Here is a 17,123-nt window from a genome sequence, read left to right as displayed (position 1 = left end):
TTTTTTTGTTTTCTAGGGGGCAATCACAACAAAAATCAATGTTTTTTGTCAGGGAACGGTTCCCCCAGTTTTTTTTTTCTTTTGTTGTTTTTTTTTGTTTAATTTAATTTAATTTTTTAATAAAGTCCTCTGCCAAATGCTGGAGCTGTCTCTTCAGAAAATCAGACAGAAAAAGAGGTGAAAGGCAGAGTGGTCCTTTTTTCTGTGACTTTTAAAATCTCTGAATTGAACTTTTTTTTTCTCTAATGTTTCAGTCGGCCAACAGCGACGTCCAATATTTTTTAAATATATAAATCCAAAGAACACAATCACATTCCCTTTAATTCTTAGCATATTTGGGCACCCTGCCTGCTTCCTGCACACACACACACACACACACACACACACACACACACACACACACACACACACACACACACACACACACACACACACACACACACACACACACACACACACACACACACACACACTGATGTTAGCAGTTGGTTTTGGAGACTCATCACAGAAATGGAGATCTTTCATCAGCAGCCAAAAACGCAGCCTGTCCAAACAATTAGCTCCGTCCCCAAAGGTTTGATGGCGCTCACTGAACTGGCAGCCAGATGTTAACGCTCGTTTCAAACGTGGCGTGCAGGACAGTCAGTCAGCGTGAGCAAAATACGACGGCAGAGACCCCAAACTGTTGACTCGCAGAAGTCAGATATCGAGCAAGAAGAGGGGAAAAATCACTTTTTAAACTTTAACAATGAAAGTCCTCCGTTCCCAAACACTTAGAAATAAACAAATTCAGAATGAGTGTATATTTACATGAAAACATTTTTAAAAATCTGTTTTAGCATTTCATATATCATATTTACTGGATTCAGTAAGTCAAAGAGGATTTGCAGATGAATGAATTCGGATTTAGTTTATTTCTACGTAGTGCTCAAACGTTTCTGGAATCGGGTCGTATAAAATGTTCGTTAGACAGTTCTGACGGATTTTTGCTTCATTTTTATTTTATTTTTTAAACACTGAGGGAAGAAGGCAATAAGCAGCCTAACAAGAGAGAGACCAAAAATGAGCAAGAAATATGTTTTTTTTTTTTTAAAAAAAGTTACAAGAAAATTACCTGGATAAAAAAATTTAAAAAGTAATTTATAAAATTGAGATCTGAATAGTTTTGCCTTTTTTTTAAAAAAAAAAAAAAAAAAAAAAAAAAAAAAACATTCAAAAACTTTTTTTTTTTTAATCTAAAGCTGCAATGTGTGTTTGTGCGTGTCGGGGTATTGACAGAAAATATTATAAAACTTCCATATTGTTGTTTTAAAAAGTGACAATCAAGAGACCCATTGTTTAAAAATAAGTTTATTTATTGTTAAGTTTTTGGCTTTACTTCAATCCCAAGTTATTACAGTCATGTCAGAAAAAAATAAATAAATATAAACCTGGATAATTTTAATTGAAAAAATTAGAGAAATTAGAGAATTTCTTTATTTATCTCGACATTTCCCCCAGTTTTTTTTTTTTTTATCATATCTAATAGACCCCCCTAATTTTCAGGTCATTTTTTGTACTATTACTACTTTTTTGCCATTTGTAAGATATTTCTTCCTGTAATTTGAATCGGCTGAAGGAGCGCTGCCTGACACATATTAATTATTAATTATATTATATATTATTTATATTAAACACGTATTTCTGTCTGTGATGGAGACAAGAGACACCGTTTTTATGTCCAAAACTGTCCCAAACGTCAGGGACACTGTGAGGACAGAGCTGTTTTCATCACAAACCGACGCAGATGAAAATCACGTTTATTTTGGTTATTTTAATCACTCTCACTCGACGTTTTAACGGCGCCGCAGCCTCTTTTAATACTCACCTAAATGTTATTCCTGTGTTTTAATTGACGCAGGAAGTGTTAATCAGCATTTACTGTCCTGATTAATGAGCTCTGTCTCCGCTAATAAAGACAGTCGTAAACAGAGAGAAACCAGCAGCTGTGCGTTACCTCCGTGTTTCAGTGGATGTCTGTTCTTTATCATCATGGCGTGAATCTGGACGGTTTGACACTCACGTCATGTCCTCGTGTTGATGGTTCTCGTCACGTTAACAGCTGTGTTGATAAATGGGCTTCATAATGACCCGAGAAACCTCAGAGGTTTCTGTCGTCACTCTGAATTTGCTGCAGATTTGTTTTCATTATTTGACGGCGGCTGAGTGAATTAAGATTTTAGCTCCGGTTTGCAGACGGTGAAATTAGAAGGAACATTTTCTCTTTCTGAAACACTTTGTTGTTGATGTTTTTTTTGCACTGTGGCGAGGTGTTACTGATACTGAAATAGAAGGGTTTTTTTGGTTTTTGTTTGGTTTTTCTCCTTTTTTGTGCAGGATTTGTAGAACAGCCAATAGCAGCACGCTCTCTCTGAACTGATTGGGGTTCCTCAAGGGTCCATTCTCGGCCCACTGCTATTTTCCTTTATATACACACCACTGAGAACCATCATCCCCCATCACAACAAGGTCAGAAACATGTGATCTAACTCAGCATTCGACTGTCATACGATCTTTTTTATCATGCCAGAGCTGCATTTCTATAAAATCTAATAACCTTGTAAGAGACAGAGGCTTGAAAAACAGTCAGTTATACATTTTAATTATATTTTCAACATTTTTTCATGTCTTCATTCCAATTTCATCAGATTTTCTACACAGTTATTAAAGATTATTTTTTATTTTACAATTTGAATTATTTTATTGCTGTTGCACCTGATGACACACAGCTGTCCCCCTTCAGTCCAGTCAGTCTTTAGATTTCCTCCTTACAGGCACAAGTGATATTAGATGCTGAATTTCACTGAATAAAGTTTTTTATTTTAATTTAACGATGGCAAAACTGAAATGTTAGCCAAAGGTTCACCTAACAAGAAGCCTGATTCACAGCAAACTGGGTTCCTTTTCTTTTAATTTGAGCTAATATATGAGTCATTTGATTATTTGATTTAAGAAACCACAGGTGATATTGATTAAGTGAACAAGTTCAATAAAACAATAATGAGTAAAATTTAAAAAGTGGTTTTAAAATTGAAAGACGAGCTTCTGCATTTATTAGCTTATATATTGTGTCTATTTTCTACTTTTTTTAACTAAATGCAGTGATTGTAAATCCTTTTTGACCTAAATTCAATCAAATACAGTGTAAAAACAAGATATTTGATGGTAAAACTGATAAACCTTGTGATTTTTGCAAATATACTCTCATAATGAATTTCATGCTGCAACGTGCTCCAAAAAAAGTTGGTACAGAAGCACATTTATCTCTGTGATACTTTCTTTAAAAAAAACTCTCAATAAGCCTCGTTAGGTTCATTTGTTTGTGATAACGCCAAATGTGTCTACACTTTACCTGAAGCTGATTTTCTCCTGTGTTTGACAGCCTCTTATATTACTCATTTCATTTATACAGCGTCCTCTGATTAAATGGTTTTTTATGGTCTGGACTCGGGCCAAAAAGTTCACAAGCAAAAGCTTTTTTTACTGCTTTTTTACTGCTTCGCCTTTTTGAAAATAAAGCAGGAGAAAAGGCGAATGCACGCTCCGTCTCCGAGGAAAACGTGATATTTATCACAGATTTCAGTTTGCATGAAGCTTCTATATATAACCTGAGGGCATTTTTATTGGGCATTTTACGGGAGGTAAAGGAATCTTTACTGGTGCTCGAGCTGCGGTCTGTAAAAACCCGTTTGGACGGTATTAAAATGATGGAGATGCTCTGGCTCCAGTAAAACCCCTCACCTCCCACAGCGCAGCCGATCTGATGCAAACATCTAAAAATGTCTGAACAAATGACCTGAATCCACCTGCAGCCAGAATTGACATGAATATTATATTTCTACAAAATACAAGAACGTTTTGATGTAAGGGTTTAATAAAAAAAATATTTATGGAGTTAGTTTATTTTTAAATACATTTTAAATATTTTTTTCATCTTTCATTCCAATTTGTTCTGTTTAGCTACATATTAATCAAAGATTCTTTTTATTTGATATTTTTATATTGTGTTTATTTTTTAAATTAATTTTATTGCTCATTTTATTCTTTTTTTTCACTATTTTCTATAAAACATGAATAACAATTCTGAGCCTACCTGAAACCCCAAAACTTTACAATATAAACATTTTCTAACCCTGCATCTTAAAACAACAACGTGAGAAAGATGTGATCGAATTAAAGCTTTTGATTGAAGGAAAAACAAAATATTTTTTTCATCATGCCAGAGCTGCATTTCTACAAAATATAATCACCTTTAAGATGTTTTTATTTACATTTTTTAAGATTTTTAAATTAATTTTTCATCATTTTTTTCATTCTTTTTTTCTAAATGTTGCTACATCTTAATTAAAGATATCTATTTTATTTGATATTTTTTTTAAATTCTGACTTTAAATTAATGTTAAACATGACTGTAACAAGTTGCCTTGAGCCAAAAAACTTTACAGTAAAAACATTTTTGATCTCTGAAATACTACCTGTCTCGTACCAACGTGAAAAACATATAAAAATAATAAAGATTGTGAAATAAGATTGTAAAAAGATGAAAAACTTGAATATAAAATGTGTTTTACTGCCATTTAAAATATGAGTTATTTTTAAATTGTTTCTCTCATCATCTTTATGTGTTTTGAATCAAATCTCCTAAATCTCACAACATATAAATTGATTATTTTTTATTTTATATTTTTGTATTATATTTACTTTTAAATTTACTTGATTGCCAATTTGATCTTTTTTTCATTATAGTCTATAAAACATGATTGTGATAAGTTAGAAAAAGACGAATAAAGAAGTAAGATAGTAAGAAGATGAAAAGCTTCAATATAAAACAGCCATGTGTAATTTATGAGGTTTTTTATTTATCGTTTTTATTTGCGTTTTCGTTTCAATTTCTTTAATTTCGTCACATTTTAATTATAGAAAAACGTTTTTGTAAACAGGAAGCGGAACGAAACCGGAAGCACGTGTCGCATACGTCACTGTTGCGCCATCTGCGTTGTTGTTGTTGTTGTTGTCTCTGAGTGTTTGTTGTTGTTTTGAATCCTCCGCGTGGTCTCCTCTCGACGTGTTGATGGTGAGAGTTGTGTTTTTTTTAACTGTCGACGTAAAAACGGAACATTTAGTCGCGTCTACGTCGCTGTTTGCCGATGCTAACAGCGCTAACGGTGTTAGCGTGCTAACGTCAGCCGCAGAAAAACAACAACGATCAGCTGCTGTCACCGTGTTTCACGGTCTCTGCTCCTCTCAGGTCGACCCGAGCGTCCGCGCCGAGCTGTAGTCCACCGGGAACCCGACGGTAACGGGAGTGTGTCCGCCATGGCTCAGCAGAGAGGAGTCAACAGCCTGCAGTTCAACCAGGACCAGAGTGAGCTAACAGCTAACGGAGCTAACCGCCGCTGCTGTTTACTTTAGCACTACCTGAAGGAGTATTCACAGGCTTTACTGCAGTAAAAGTACCCACACCACACTCTAAAAATACTCTGTCAACAGGGAAAGTGTCGGTATAAACAGGAACTCGTGGTCTTAAACCCTAAAACTTAAAACAAAATTATTTCTTACAAAAACATTGAAATTAGGCAACAAGCGACATAACAAGTTACATAAATCACCTGAAATAATTTTAAAAAATGAAGCTATACTGTACTTTTCTGAAAAAAAATTATATATATATAAATTGGTAGTTTCATTTAGAATAAAACGTATTTAATATTTTTTATGAACTATGTTTAGGGTGCAATATAATATTCAATATTTCCCTGAAATATTATAATATAAATACAGCGAGTTACAGGTGCTCTGAAAAGAAAATACTCAAGTAGAAAAAAGCATTTTCTCAGATTTGTGAGTGCAGTAATCGAGTACATTAATCACATTCGGTAACTGCGTGTTTGCTTTGTTTTCCTGACTCTCAGGCTGTTTCTGCTGCGCGATGGAGACCGGGGTCAGGATTTATAACGTGGAGCCGCTGATGGAGAAAGGCCACCTGGGTGAGTCGACCGCACTTTAATGCTGGATTTTTATTTTTTAATTATTTTATTTTTGTTTTTATGGTAAATGCTGAAAAATCTCAGTTTGAATGATACTTTAGGTTGGTCACTATTATCTGTGCTGATCAGGGATTTTTATAATAAACTTTATTTCTATGACACAATTTATTAAATGTAAAAACAAAAAACAAGTAAATGACCTGGAAAGAGTGCCTAAAAAATTATAAATTTATAACATAACTTTGAATATGTAATTTTGATCATATTTTTTCCTCTAACATTTTGTCATGTCTATTAAAATAATTTTATAAATCTACTAATTTCTTGCAATTTGTTCACTGTTACTTGTGCTTAATAGCACATTTTATTAAATGCAACACAAAGTGCTTCTTTATATTAGAGCGATGAATTACTACACTGTTATATAAAAATATTTTATATCAGTACTACTACACCGCAGGGACTCTAAGCTGCTCTGGTGAGATGGCTGTTTCCAGTAAATCCAGTCAGTTTTAAAGTCTGTTTTCATTTCCAGACCATGAGCAGGTGGGCAGCGTGGCCTCGTGCTCGATGCTGCATCGATCCAACCTGCTGGCCGTCGTCGGAGGAGGAGTCAACCCCAAATTCTCTGAAATATCTGGTGAGTTACAGCAGCTCATTTGTTATTATGGCTTCTATTAATAAACCGGTCGTCATGTTTGTGTTGAAAGACTGATCAGATCTGTCCTCTGCAGTGCTGGTGTGGGACGACGCTCGAGAGTCACGAGACCCCAAAGACAAACTGGTTCTGGAGTTCACCTTCACCAAACCGGTTCTAGCTGTCCGCATGAGACACGACAAGTGAGTCCACCGTTACGGCACTTTGTCTCTAAGAGCTGAGGTCTTCGAGGTCCGAGAAATGTCCTAAAATCCAAGAAATGTCCTAAAATCCAAGAAACGTCCAATAATCTCAGACATTTTCTAAAATATGAAAAATGTCCTAAAATCCGAAAAAATGTCCTAAACTCCTAAAAACCTCATAATCTCCTAAAAATGTCATAAAATCTGAAAAAATCCTGGAAATTTTTAAAAATCCCGTAAGTATCCTAAAATATAAGAAACGTCCAAAAATCTGTAAAAATGTCCTAAAATCCAAGAAATCTGTTAAAATCCTAAAACATGTATGTAGCTGCTGAGCGGTTAAGAACATAATTTCGGGATTACTTGTCGATAAAATGAGCGTCAGCAGCAGCCGTGTGAAGTTTGATAAACGTGTCGCGTTTGTTTTCCAGGATCATCATCGTGCTGAAGAACAGGATTTATGTTTACAGTTTTCCAGATAATCCGGTCAAACTGTTCGAGTTTGACACCAGAGACAACCCCAAAGGTAAACGTCCGTCTCTCGCTCTGGATGTCTCCTTCCATCGCGGTCAAACCGTTTTTAATACAGTTAACCCTTTCTGTCCTGCAGGCCTGTGTGATTTATGTCCCAGTCTGGAGAAGCAGCTGCTGGTGTTTCCGGGTCATAAATGCGGCAGCCTGCAGCTGGTCGTAAGTCTCAGACTCACAAACCGACGTCCCGGACACATCTGTCCCCCCGCTAACAGGTATTGTTTCTGTTCAGGACTTGTCCAACACCAAGCCGGGGACGTCGTCCGCCCCGTTCACCATCAACGCCCACCAGAGCGAGATCGCCTGCGTGGCGCTCAACCAGCCCGGCAGCGTGGCGGCGTCCGCTTCTCGTAAAGGAACGCTCATCCGCCTGTTCGATACCACGACCAGAGACAAACTGGTGGAGCTGCGCCGAGGCACCGACCCCGCCACCCTCTACTGGTACAGTACCACGAGTTTAGAGAGGGGACACAGAATTATGCACACAGTTATTTTTTTAAAAAGACGTTGGCGGTGAGATTTTTCAGTGAAAAACAGGTCAACAACAACGAAGACACACGAGCTTCATAATTCAACAACTTTCTGGGGAAAAACGGAAGTAAAACGAAGTATGACGGAGTATTAAAGCTGCTGTCTGTTCGTGTTGACGCTCTGACCGTGCGTCTTATCTCCGTTCTTTCTCCGCAGCATCAACTTCAGCCACGACTCGTCCTTCCTGTGCGCCTCCAGCGATAAAGGCACCGTTCACATCTTCGCCCTCAAAGACACCAAACTGAACCGCCGCTCTGCGTAAGGCCGCCTGACGCTGACATTTCACCCTCACACTGCTCAGAGAGTCTAAAATAATGCGTATGTGTGTGTTTGTCAGGCTGGCGCGTGTGGGGAAGGTGGGCCCTGTGATTGGTCAGTACGTGGACAGCCAGTGGTCATTGGCCAGTTTCACCGTGCCGGCCGAGTGCGCCTGTATCTGCGCTTTCGGAAAGAACACGTCCAAGAACGTCAACTCCGTCATCGGTGAGGACACGCGTCAAAATACACACGATGTCTTAACTGTGCTTTAATTATACAGAAACTCATAGTGAGCATGTAATTTATGAAACTTTTTTTTCAATATTTTGGTCTAAATTTAATTTTCTTAGAATTTAGACTAAATAATCACCAATTATTATTATAATAATAATTGGTGATTATTTAGTCTAAATTCTAAGAAAATTAAATTTAGACCAAAATATTGAAAAAAAAGTTTCATAAATTACATGCTCACTATGAGTTTCTGTATAATTAAAGCACAGTTAAGACATCGTGTGTATTTTGACGCGTGTCCTCACCGATGACGGAGTTGACGTTCTTGGACGTGTTCTTTCCGAAAGCGCAGATACAGGCGCACTCGGCCGGCACGGTGAAACTGGCCAATGACCACTGGCTGTCCACGTACTGACCAATCACAGGGCCCACCTTCCCCACACGCGCCAGCCTGACAAACACACACATACGCATTATTTTAGACTCTCTGAGCAGTGTGAGGGTGAAATGTCAGCGTCAGGCGGCCTTACGCAGAGCGGCGGTTCAGTTTGGTGTCTTTGAGGGCGAAGATGTGAACGGTGCCTTTATCGCTGGAGGCGCACAGGAAGGACGAGTCGTGGCTGAAGTTGATGCTGCGGAGAAAGAACGGAGATAAGACGCACGGTCAGAGCGTCAACACGAACAGACAGCAGCTTTAATACTCCGTCATACTTCGTTTTACTTCCGTTTTTCCCCAGAAAGTTGTTGAATTATGAAGCTCGTGTGTCTTCGTTGTTGTTGACCTGTTTTTCACTGAAAAATCTCACCGCCAACGTCTTTTTAAAAAAATAACTGTGTGCATAATTCTGTGTCCCCTCTCTAAACTCGTGGTACTGTACCAGTAGAGGGTGGCGGGGTCGGTGCCTCGGCGCAGCTCCACCAGTTTGTCTCTGGTCGTGGTATCGAACAGGCGGATGAGCGTTCCTTTACGAGAAGCGGACGCCGCCACGCTGCCGGGCTGGTTGAGCGCCACGCAGGCGATCTCGCTCTGGTGGGCGTTGATGGTGAACGGGGCGGACGACGTCCCCGGCTTGGTGTTGGACAAGTCCTGAACAGAAACAATACCTGTTAGCGGGGGGACAGATGTGTCCGGGACGTCGGTTTGTGAGTCTGAGACTTACGACCAGCTGCAGGCTGCCGCATTTATGACCCGGAAACACCAGCAGCTGCTTCTCCAGACTGGGACATAAATCACACAGGCCTGCAGGACAGAAAGGGTTAACTGTATTAAAAACGGTTTGACCGCGATGGAAGGAGACATCCAGAGCGAGAGACGGACGTTTACCTTTGGGGTTGTCTCTGGTGTCAAACTCGAACAGTTTGACCGGATTATCTGGAAAACTGTAAACATAAATCCTGTTCTTCAGCACGATGATGATCCTGGAAAACAAACGCGACACGTTTATCAAACTTCACACGGCTGCTGCTGACGCTCATTTTATCGACAAGTAATCCCGAAATTATGTTCTTAACCGCTCAGCAGCTACATACATGTTTTAGGATTTTAACAGATTTCTTGGATTTTAGGACATTTTTACAGATTTTTGGACGTTTCTTATATTTTAGGATACTTACGGGATTTTTAAAAATTTCCAGGATTTTTTCAGATTTTATGACATTTTTAGGAGATTATGAGGTTTTTAGGAGTTTAGGACATTTTTTCGGATTTTAGGACATTTTTCATATTTTAGAAAATGTCTGAGATTATTGGACGTTTCTTGGATTTTAGGACATTTCTTGGATTTTAGGACATTTCTCGGACCTCGAAGACCTCAGCTCTTAGAGACAAAGTGCCGTAACGGTGGACTCACTTGTCGTGTCTCATGCGGACAGCTAGAACCGGTTTGGTGAAGGTGAACTCCAGAACCAGTTTGTCTTTGGGGTCTCGTGACTCTCGAGCGTCGTCCCACACCAGCACTGCAGAGGACAGATCTGATCAGTCTTTCAACACAAACATGACGACCGGTTTATTAATAGAAGCCATAATAACAAATGAGCTGCTGTAACTCACCAGATATTTCAGAGAATTTGGGGTTGACTCCTCCTCCGACGACGGCCAGCAGGTTGGATCGATGCAGCATCGAGCACGAGGCCACGCTGCCCACCTGCTCATGGTCTGGAAATGAAAACAGACTTTAAAACTGACTGGATTTACTGGAAACAGCCATCTCACCAGAGCAGCTTAGAGTCCCTGCGGTGTAGTAGTACTGATATAAAATATTTTTATATAACAGTGTAGTAATTCATCGCTCTAATATAAAGAAGCACTTTGTGTTGCATTTAATAAAATGTGCTATTAAGCACAAGTAACAGTGAACAAATTGCAAGAAATTAGTAGATTTATAAAATTATTTTAATAGACATGACAAAATGTTAGAGGAAAAAATATGATCAAAATTACATATTCAAAGTTATGTTATAAATTTATAATTTTTTAGGCACTCTTTCCAGGTCATTTACTTGTTTTTTGTTTTTACATTTAATAAATTGTGTCATAGAAATAAAGTTTATTATAAAAATCCCTGATCAGCACAGATAATAGTGACCAACCTAAAGTATCATTCAAACTGAGATTTTTCAGCATTTACCATAAAAACAAAAATAAAATAATTAAAAAATAAAAATCCAGCATTAAAGTGCGGTCGACTCACCCAGGTGGCCTTTCTCCATCAGCGGCTCCACGTTATAAATCCTGACCCCGGTCTCCATCGCGCAGCAGAAACAGCCTGAGAGTCAGGAAAACAAAGCAAACACGCAGTTACCGAATGTGATTAATGTACTCGATTACTGCACTCACAAATCTGAGAAAATGCTTTTTTCTACTTGAGTATTTTCTTTTCAGAGCACCTGTAACTCGCTGTATTTATATTATAATATTTCAGGGAAATATTGAATATTATATTGCACCCTAAACATAGTTCATAAAAAATATTAAATACGTTTTATTCTAAATGAAACTACCAATTTATATATATATAATTTTTTTTCAGAAAAGTACAGTATAGCTTCATTTTTTAAAATTATTTCAGGTGATTTATGTAACTTGTTATGTCGCTTGTTGCCTAATTTCAATGTTTTTGTAAGAAATAATTTTGTTTTAAGTTTTAGGGTTTAAGACCACGAGTTCCTGTTTATACCGACACTTTCCCTGTTGACAGAGTATTTTTAGAGTGTGGTGTGGGTACTTTTACTGCAGTAAAGCCTGTGAATACTCCTTCAGGTAGTGCTAAAGTAAACAGCAGCGGCGGTTAGCTCCGTTAGCTGTTAGCTCACTCTGGTCCTGGTTGAACTGCAGGCTGTTGACTCCTCTCTGCTGAGCCATGGCGGACACACTCCCGTTACCGTCGGGTTCCCGGTGGACTACAGCTCGGCGCGGACGCTCGGGTCGACCTGAGAGGAGCAGAGACCGTGAAACACGGTGACAGCAGCTGATCGTTGTTGTTTTTCTGCGGCTGACGTTAGCACGCTAACACCGTTAGCGCTGTTAGCATCGGCAAACAGCGACGTAGACGCGACTAAATGTTCCGTTTTTACGTCGACAGTTAAAAAAAACACAACTCTCACCATCAACACGTCGAGAGGAGACCACGCGGAGGATTCAAAACAACAACAAACACTCAGAGACAACAACAACAACAACAACGCAGATGGCGCAACAGTGACGTATGCGACACGTGCTTCCGGTTTCGTTCCGCTTCCTGTTTACAAAAACGTTTTTCTATAATTAAAATGTGACGAAATTAAAGAAATTGAAACGAAAACGCAAATAAAAACGATAAATAAAAAACCTCATAAATTACACATGGCTGTTTTATATTGAAGCTTTTCATCTTCTTACTATCTTACTTCTTTATTCGTCTTTTTCTAACTTATCACAATCATGTTTTATAGACTATAATGAAAAAAAGATCAAATTGGCAATCAAGTAAATTTAAAAGTAAATATAATACAAAAATATAAAATAAAAAATAATCAATTTATATGTTGTGAGATTTAGGAGATTTGATTCAAAACACATAAAGATGATGAGAGAAACAATTTAAAAATAACTCATATTTTAAATGGCAGTAAAACACATTTTATATTCAAGTTTTTCATCTTTTTACAATCTTATTTCACAATCTTTATTATTTTTATATGTTTTTCACGTTGGTACGAGACAGGTAGTATTTCAGAGATCAAAAATGTTTTTACTGTAAAGTTTTTTGGCTCAAGGCAACTTGTTACAGTCATGTTTAACATTAATTTAAAGTCAGAATTTAAAAAAAATATCAAATAAAATAGATATCTTTAATTAAGATGTAGCAACATTTAGAAAAAAAGAATGAAAAAAATGATGAAAAATTAATTTAAAAATCTTAAAAAATGTAAATAAAAACATCTTAAAGGTGATTATATTTTGTAGAAATGCAGCTCTGGCATGATGAAAAAAATATTTTGTTTTTCCTTCAATCAAAAGCTTTAATTCGATCACATCTTTCTCACGTTGTTGTTTTAAGATGCAGGGTTAGAAAATGTTTATATTGTAAAGTTTTGGGGTTTCAGGTAGGCTCAGAATTGTTATTCATGTTTTATAGAAAATAGTGAAAAAAAAGAATAAAATGAGCAATAAAATTAATTTAAAAAATAAACACAATATAAAAATATCAAATAAAAAGAATCTTTGATTAATATGTAGCTAAACAGAACAAATTGGAATGAAAGATGAAAAAAATATTTAAAATGTATTTAAAAATAAACTAACTCCATAAATATTTTTTTTATTAAACCCTTACATCAAAACGTTCTTGTATTTTGTAGAAATATAATATTCATGTCAATTCTGGCTGCAGGTGGATTCAGGTCATTTGTTCAGACATTTTTAGATGTTTGCATCAGATCGGCTGCGCTGTGGGAGGTGAGGGGTTTTACTGGAGCCAGAGCATCTCCATCATTTTAATACCGTCCAAACGGGTTTTTACAGACCGCAGCTCGAGCACCAGTAAAGATTCCTTTACCTCCCGTAAAATGCCCAATAAAAATGCCCTCAGGTTATATATAGAAGCTTCATGCAAACTGAAATCTGTGATAAATATCACGTTTTCCTCGGAGACGGAGCGTGCATTCGCCTTTTCTCCTGCTTTATTTTCAAAAAGGCGAAGCAGTAAAAAAGCAGTAAAAAAAGCTTTTGCTTGTGAACTTTTTGGCCCGAGTCCAGACCATAAAAAACCATTTAATCAGAGGACGCTGTATAAATGAAATGAGTAATATAAGAGGCTGTCAAACACAGGAGAAAATCAGCTTCAGGTAAAGTGTAGACACATTTGGCGTTATCACAAACAAATGAACCTAACGAGGCTTATTGAGAGTTTTTTTTAAAGAAAGTATCACAGAGATAAATGTGCTTCTGTACCAACTTTTTTTGGAGCACGTTGCAGCATGAAATTCATTATGAGAGTATATTTGCAAAAATCACAAGGTTTATCAGTTTTACCATCAAATATCTTGTTTTTACACTGTATTTGATTGAATTTAGGTCAAAAAGGATTTACAATCACTGCATTTAGTTAAAAAAAGTAGAAAATAGACACAATATATAAGCTAATAAATGCAGAAGCTCGTCTTTCAATTTTAAAACCACTTTTTAAATTTTACTCATTATTGTTTTATTGAACTTGTTCACTTAATCAATATCACCTGTGGTTTCTTAAATCAAATAATCAAATGACTCATATATTAGCTCAAATTAAAAGAAAAGGAACCCAGTTTGCTGTGAATCAGGCTTCTTGTTAGGTGAACCTTTGGCTAACATTTCAGTTTTGCCATCGTTAAATTAAAATAAAAAACTTTATTCAGTGAAATTCAGCATCTAATATCACTTGTGCCTGTAAGGAGGAAATCTAAAGACTGACTGGACTGAAGGGGGACAGCTGTGTGTCATCAGGTGCAACAGCAATAAAATAATTCAAATTGTAAAATAAAAAATAATCTTTAATAACTGTGTAGAAAATCTGATGAAATTGGAATGAAGACATGAAAAAATGTTGAAAATATAATTAAAATGTATAACTGACTGTTTTTCAAGCCTCTGTCTCTTACAAGGTTATTAGATTTTATAGAAATGCAGCTCTGGCATGATAAAAAAGATCGTATGACAGTCGAATGCTGAGTTAGATCACATGTTTCTGACCTTGTTGTGATGGGGGATGATGGTTCTCAGTGGTGTGTATATAAAGGAAAATAGCAGTGGGCCGAGAATGGACCCTTGAGGAACCCCAATCAGTTCAGAGAGAGCGTGCTGCTATTGGCTGTTCTACAAATCCTGCACAAAAAAGGAGAAAAACCAAACAAAAACCAAAAAAACCCTTCTATTTCAGTATCAGTAACACCTCGCCACAGTGCAAAAAAAACATCAACAACAAAGTGTTTCAGAAAGAGAAAATGTTCCTTCTAATTTCACCGTCTGCAAACCGGAGCTAAAATCTTAATTCACTCAGCCGCCGTCAAATAATGAAAACAAATCTGCAGCAAATTCAGAGTGACGACAGAAACCTCTGAGGTTTCTCGGGTCATTATGAAGCCCATTTATCAACACAGCTGTTAACGTGACGAGAACCATCAACACGAGGACATGACGTGAGTGTCAAACCGTCCAGATTCACGCCATGATGATAAAGAACAGACATCCACTGAAACACGGAGGTAACGCACAGCTGCTGGTTTCTCTCTGTTTACGACTGTCTTTATTAGCGGAGACAGAGCTCATTAATCAGGACAGTAAATGCTGATTAACACTTCCTGCGTCAATTAAAACACAGGAATAACATTTAGGTGAGTATTAAAAGAGGCTGCGGCGCCGTTAAAACGTCGAGTGAGAGTGATTAAAATAACCAAAATAAACGTGATTTTCATCTGCGTCGGTTTGTGATGAAAACAGCTCTGTCCTCACAGTGTCCCTGACGTTTGGGACAGTTTTGGACATAAAAACGGTGTCTCTTGTCTCCATCACAGACAGAAATACGTGTTTAATATAAATAATATATAATATAATTAATAATTAATATGTGTCAGGCAGCGCTCCTTCAGCCGATTCAAATTACAGGAAGAAATATCTTACAAATGGCAAAAAAGTAGTAATAGTACAAAAAATGACCTGAAAATTAGGGGGGTCTATTAGATATGATAAAAAAAAAAAAAACTGGGGGAAATGTCGAGATAAATAAAGAAATTCTCTAATTTCTCTAATTTTTTCAATTAAAATTATCCAGGTTTATATTTATTTATTTTTTTCTGACATGACTGTAATAACTTGGGATTGAAGTAAAGCCAAAAACTTAACAATAAATAAACTTATTTTTAAACAATGGGTCTCTTGATTGTCACTTTTTAAAACAACAATATGGAAGTTTTATAATATTTTCTGTCAATACCCCGACACGCACAAAGAAGCACTTGCAGCTTTAAATTAAAAAAAAAAAAAGTTTTTGAATGTTTTTTTTTTTTTTTTAAAAAAAAGGCAAAACTATTCAGATCTCAATTTTATAAATTACTTTTTAAATTTTTTTATCCAGGTAATTTTCTTGTAACTTTTTTTAAAAAAAAAAAAACATATTTCTTGCTCATTTTTGGTCTCTCTCTTGTTAGGCTGCTTATTGCCTTCTTCCCTCAGTGTTTAAAAAATAAAATAAAAATGAAGCAAAAATCCGTCAGAACTGTCTAACGAACATTTTATACGACCCGATTCCAGAAACGTTTGAGCACTACGTAGAAATAAACTAAATCCGAATTCATTCATCTGCAAATCCTCTTTGACTTACTGAATCCAGTAAATATGATATATGAAATGCTAAAACAGATTTTTAAAAATGTTTTCATGTAAATATACACTCATTCTGAATTTGTTTATTTCTAAGTGTTTGGGAACGGAGGACTTTCATTGTTAAAGTTTAAAAAGTGATTTTTCCCCTCTTCTTGCTCGATATCTGACTTCTGCGAGTCAACAGTTTGGGGTCTCTGCCGTCGTATTTTGCTCACGCTGACTGACTGTCCTGCACGCCACGTTTGAAACGAGCGTTAACATCTGGCTGCCAGTTCAGTGAGCGCCATCAAACCTTTGGGGACGGAGCTAATTGTTTGGACAGGCTGCGTTTTTGGCTGCTGATGAAAGATCTCCATTTCTGTGATGAGTCTCCAAAACCAACTGCTAACATCAGTGTGTGTGTGTGTGTGTGTGTGTGTGTGTGTGTGTGTGTGTGTGTGTGTGTGTGTGTGTGTGTGTGTGTGTGTGTGTGTGTGTGTGTGTGTGTGTGTGTGTGTGTGTGTGTGTGCAGGAAGCAGGCAGGGTGCCCAAATATGCTAAGAATTAAAGGGAATGTGATTGTGTTCTTTGGATTTATATATTTAAAAAATATTGGACGTCGCTGTTGGCCGACTGAAACATTAGAGAAAAAAAAAGTTCAATTCAGAGATTTTAAAAGTCACAGAAAAAAGGACCACTCTGCCTTTCACCTCTTTTTCTGTCTGATTTTCTGAAGAGACAGCTCCAGCATTTGGCAGAGGACTTTATTAAAAAATTAAATTAAATTAAACAAAAAAAAACAACAAAAGAAAAAAAAAACTGGGGGAACCGTTCCCTGACAAAAAACATTGATTTTTGTTGTGATTGCCCCCTAGAAAACAAAAAAA

General features: G+C 36.9%; 2 protein-coding genes across 2 annotated transcripts; one reads left to right on the top strand and one right to left on the bottom strand.

Moving 5' to 3' along the window:
• The first annotated feature begins 5,089 nt into the window (after positions 1–5,089).
• On the top strand, positions 5,090–8,458 carry LOC121942888 (WD repeat domain phosphoinositide-interacting protein 4-like). Its single transcript, XM_042486183.1, has 10 exons — positions 5,090–5,113; positions 5,288–5,404; positions 5,952–6,026; positions 6,562–6,666; positions 6,761–6,866; positions 7,298–7,392; positions 7,477–7,556; positions 7,630–7,838; positions 8,085–8,186; positions 8,266–8,458. The coding sequence occupies exons 2-10, from the start codon at positions 5,356–5,358 to the stop codon at positions 8,456–8,458; spliced, it is 1,014 nt and encodes a 337-aa protein (XP_042342117.1). The 5' UTR covers positions 5,090–5,113; positions 5,288–5,355.
• A 220-nt stretch (positions 8,459–8,678) lies between these two features.
• On the bottom strand, positions 8,679–12,047 carry LOC121942887 (WD repeat domain phosphoinositide-interacting protein 4-like). The gene is made up of 10 exons (XM_042486182.1): positions 12,024–12,047; positions 11,733–11,849; positions 11,111–11,185; positions 10,471–10,575; positions 10,271–10,376; positions 9,745–9,839; positions 9,581–9,660; positions 9,299–9,507; positions 8,951–9,052; positions 8,679–8,871 (listed from the first exon to the last, which is right to left on the bottom strand). The coding sequence occupies exons 2-10, from the start codon at positions 11,779–11,781 to the stop codon at positions 8,679–8,681; spliced, it is 1,014 nt and encodes a 337-aa protein (XP_042342116.1). The 5' UTR covers positions 11,782–11,849; positions 12,024–12,047.
• Positions 12,048–17,123: the final 5,076 nt, after the last annotated feature.

The sequence above is a fragment of the Plectropomus leopardus genome, chromosome 5, assembly GCF_008729295.1.
Source record: "Plectropomus leopardus isolate mb chromosome 5, YSFRI_Pleo_2.0, whole genome shotgun sequence".
NCBI lineage: Eukaryota > Metazoa > Chordata > Actinopteri > Perciformes > Serranidae > Plectropomus > Plectropomus leopardus.
Note: the sequence above shows the minus strand (reverse complement) of the source record. Positions and strands in the feature narration are given on the sequence as shown.

What these genes read in the sequence shown, in the direction of transcription:
- LOC121942888 (XM_042486183.1), top strand. Translation starts at nt 5,356, where the DNA reads ATGGCTCAGCAGAGAGGAGTCAACAGCCTGCAGTTCAACCAGGACCAG. An exon ending in GTCCGCATGAGACACGACAA is followed by an intron (nt 6,867 to 7,297) that starts GTGAGTCCACCG and finishes TTTGTTTTCCAG; the next exon opens with GATCATCATCGTGCTGAAGA. An exon ending in GACCCCGCCACCCTCTACTG is followed by an intron (nt 7,839 to 8,084) that starts GTACAGTACCAC and finishes CTTTCTCCGCAG; the next exon opens with CATCAACTTCAGCCACGACT.
- LOC121942887 (XM_042486182.1), bottom strand. Translation starts at nt 11,781, where the DNA reads ATGGCTCAGCAGAGAGGAGTCAACAGCCTGCAGTTCAACCAGGACCAG. An exon ending in CAAATTCTCTGAAATATCTG is followed by an intron (nt 10,377 to 10,470) that starts GTGAGTTACAGC and finishes TGTCCTCTGCAG; the next exon opens with TGCTGGTGTGGGACGACGCT. An exon ending in GTCCGCATGAGACACGACAA is followed by an intron (nt 9,840 to 10,270) that starts GTGAGTCCACCG and finishes TTTGTTTTCCAG; the next exon opens with GATCATCATCGTGCTGAAGA.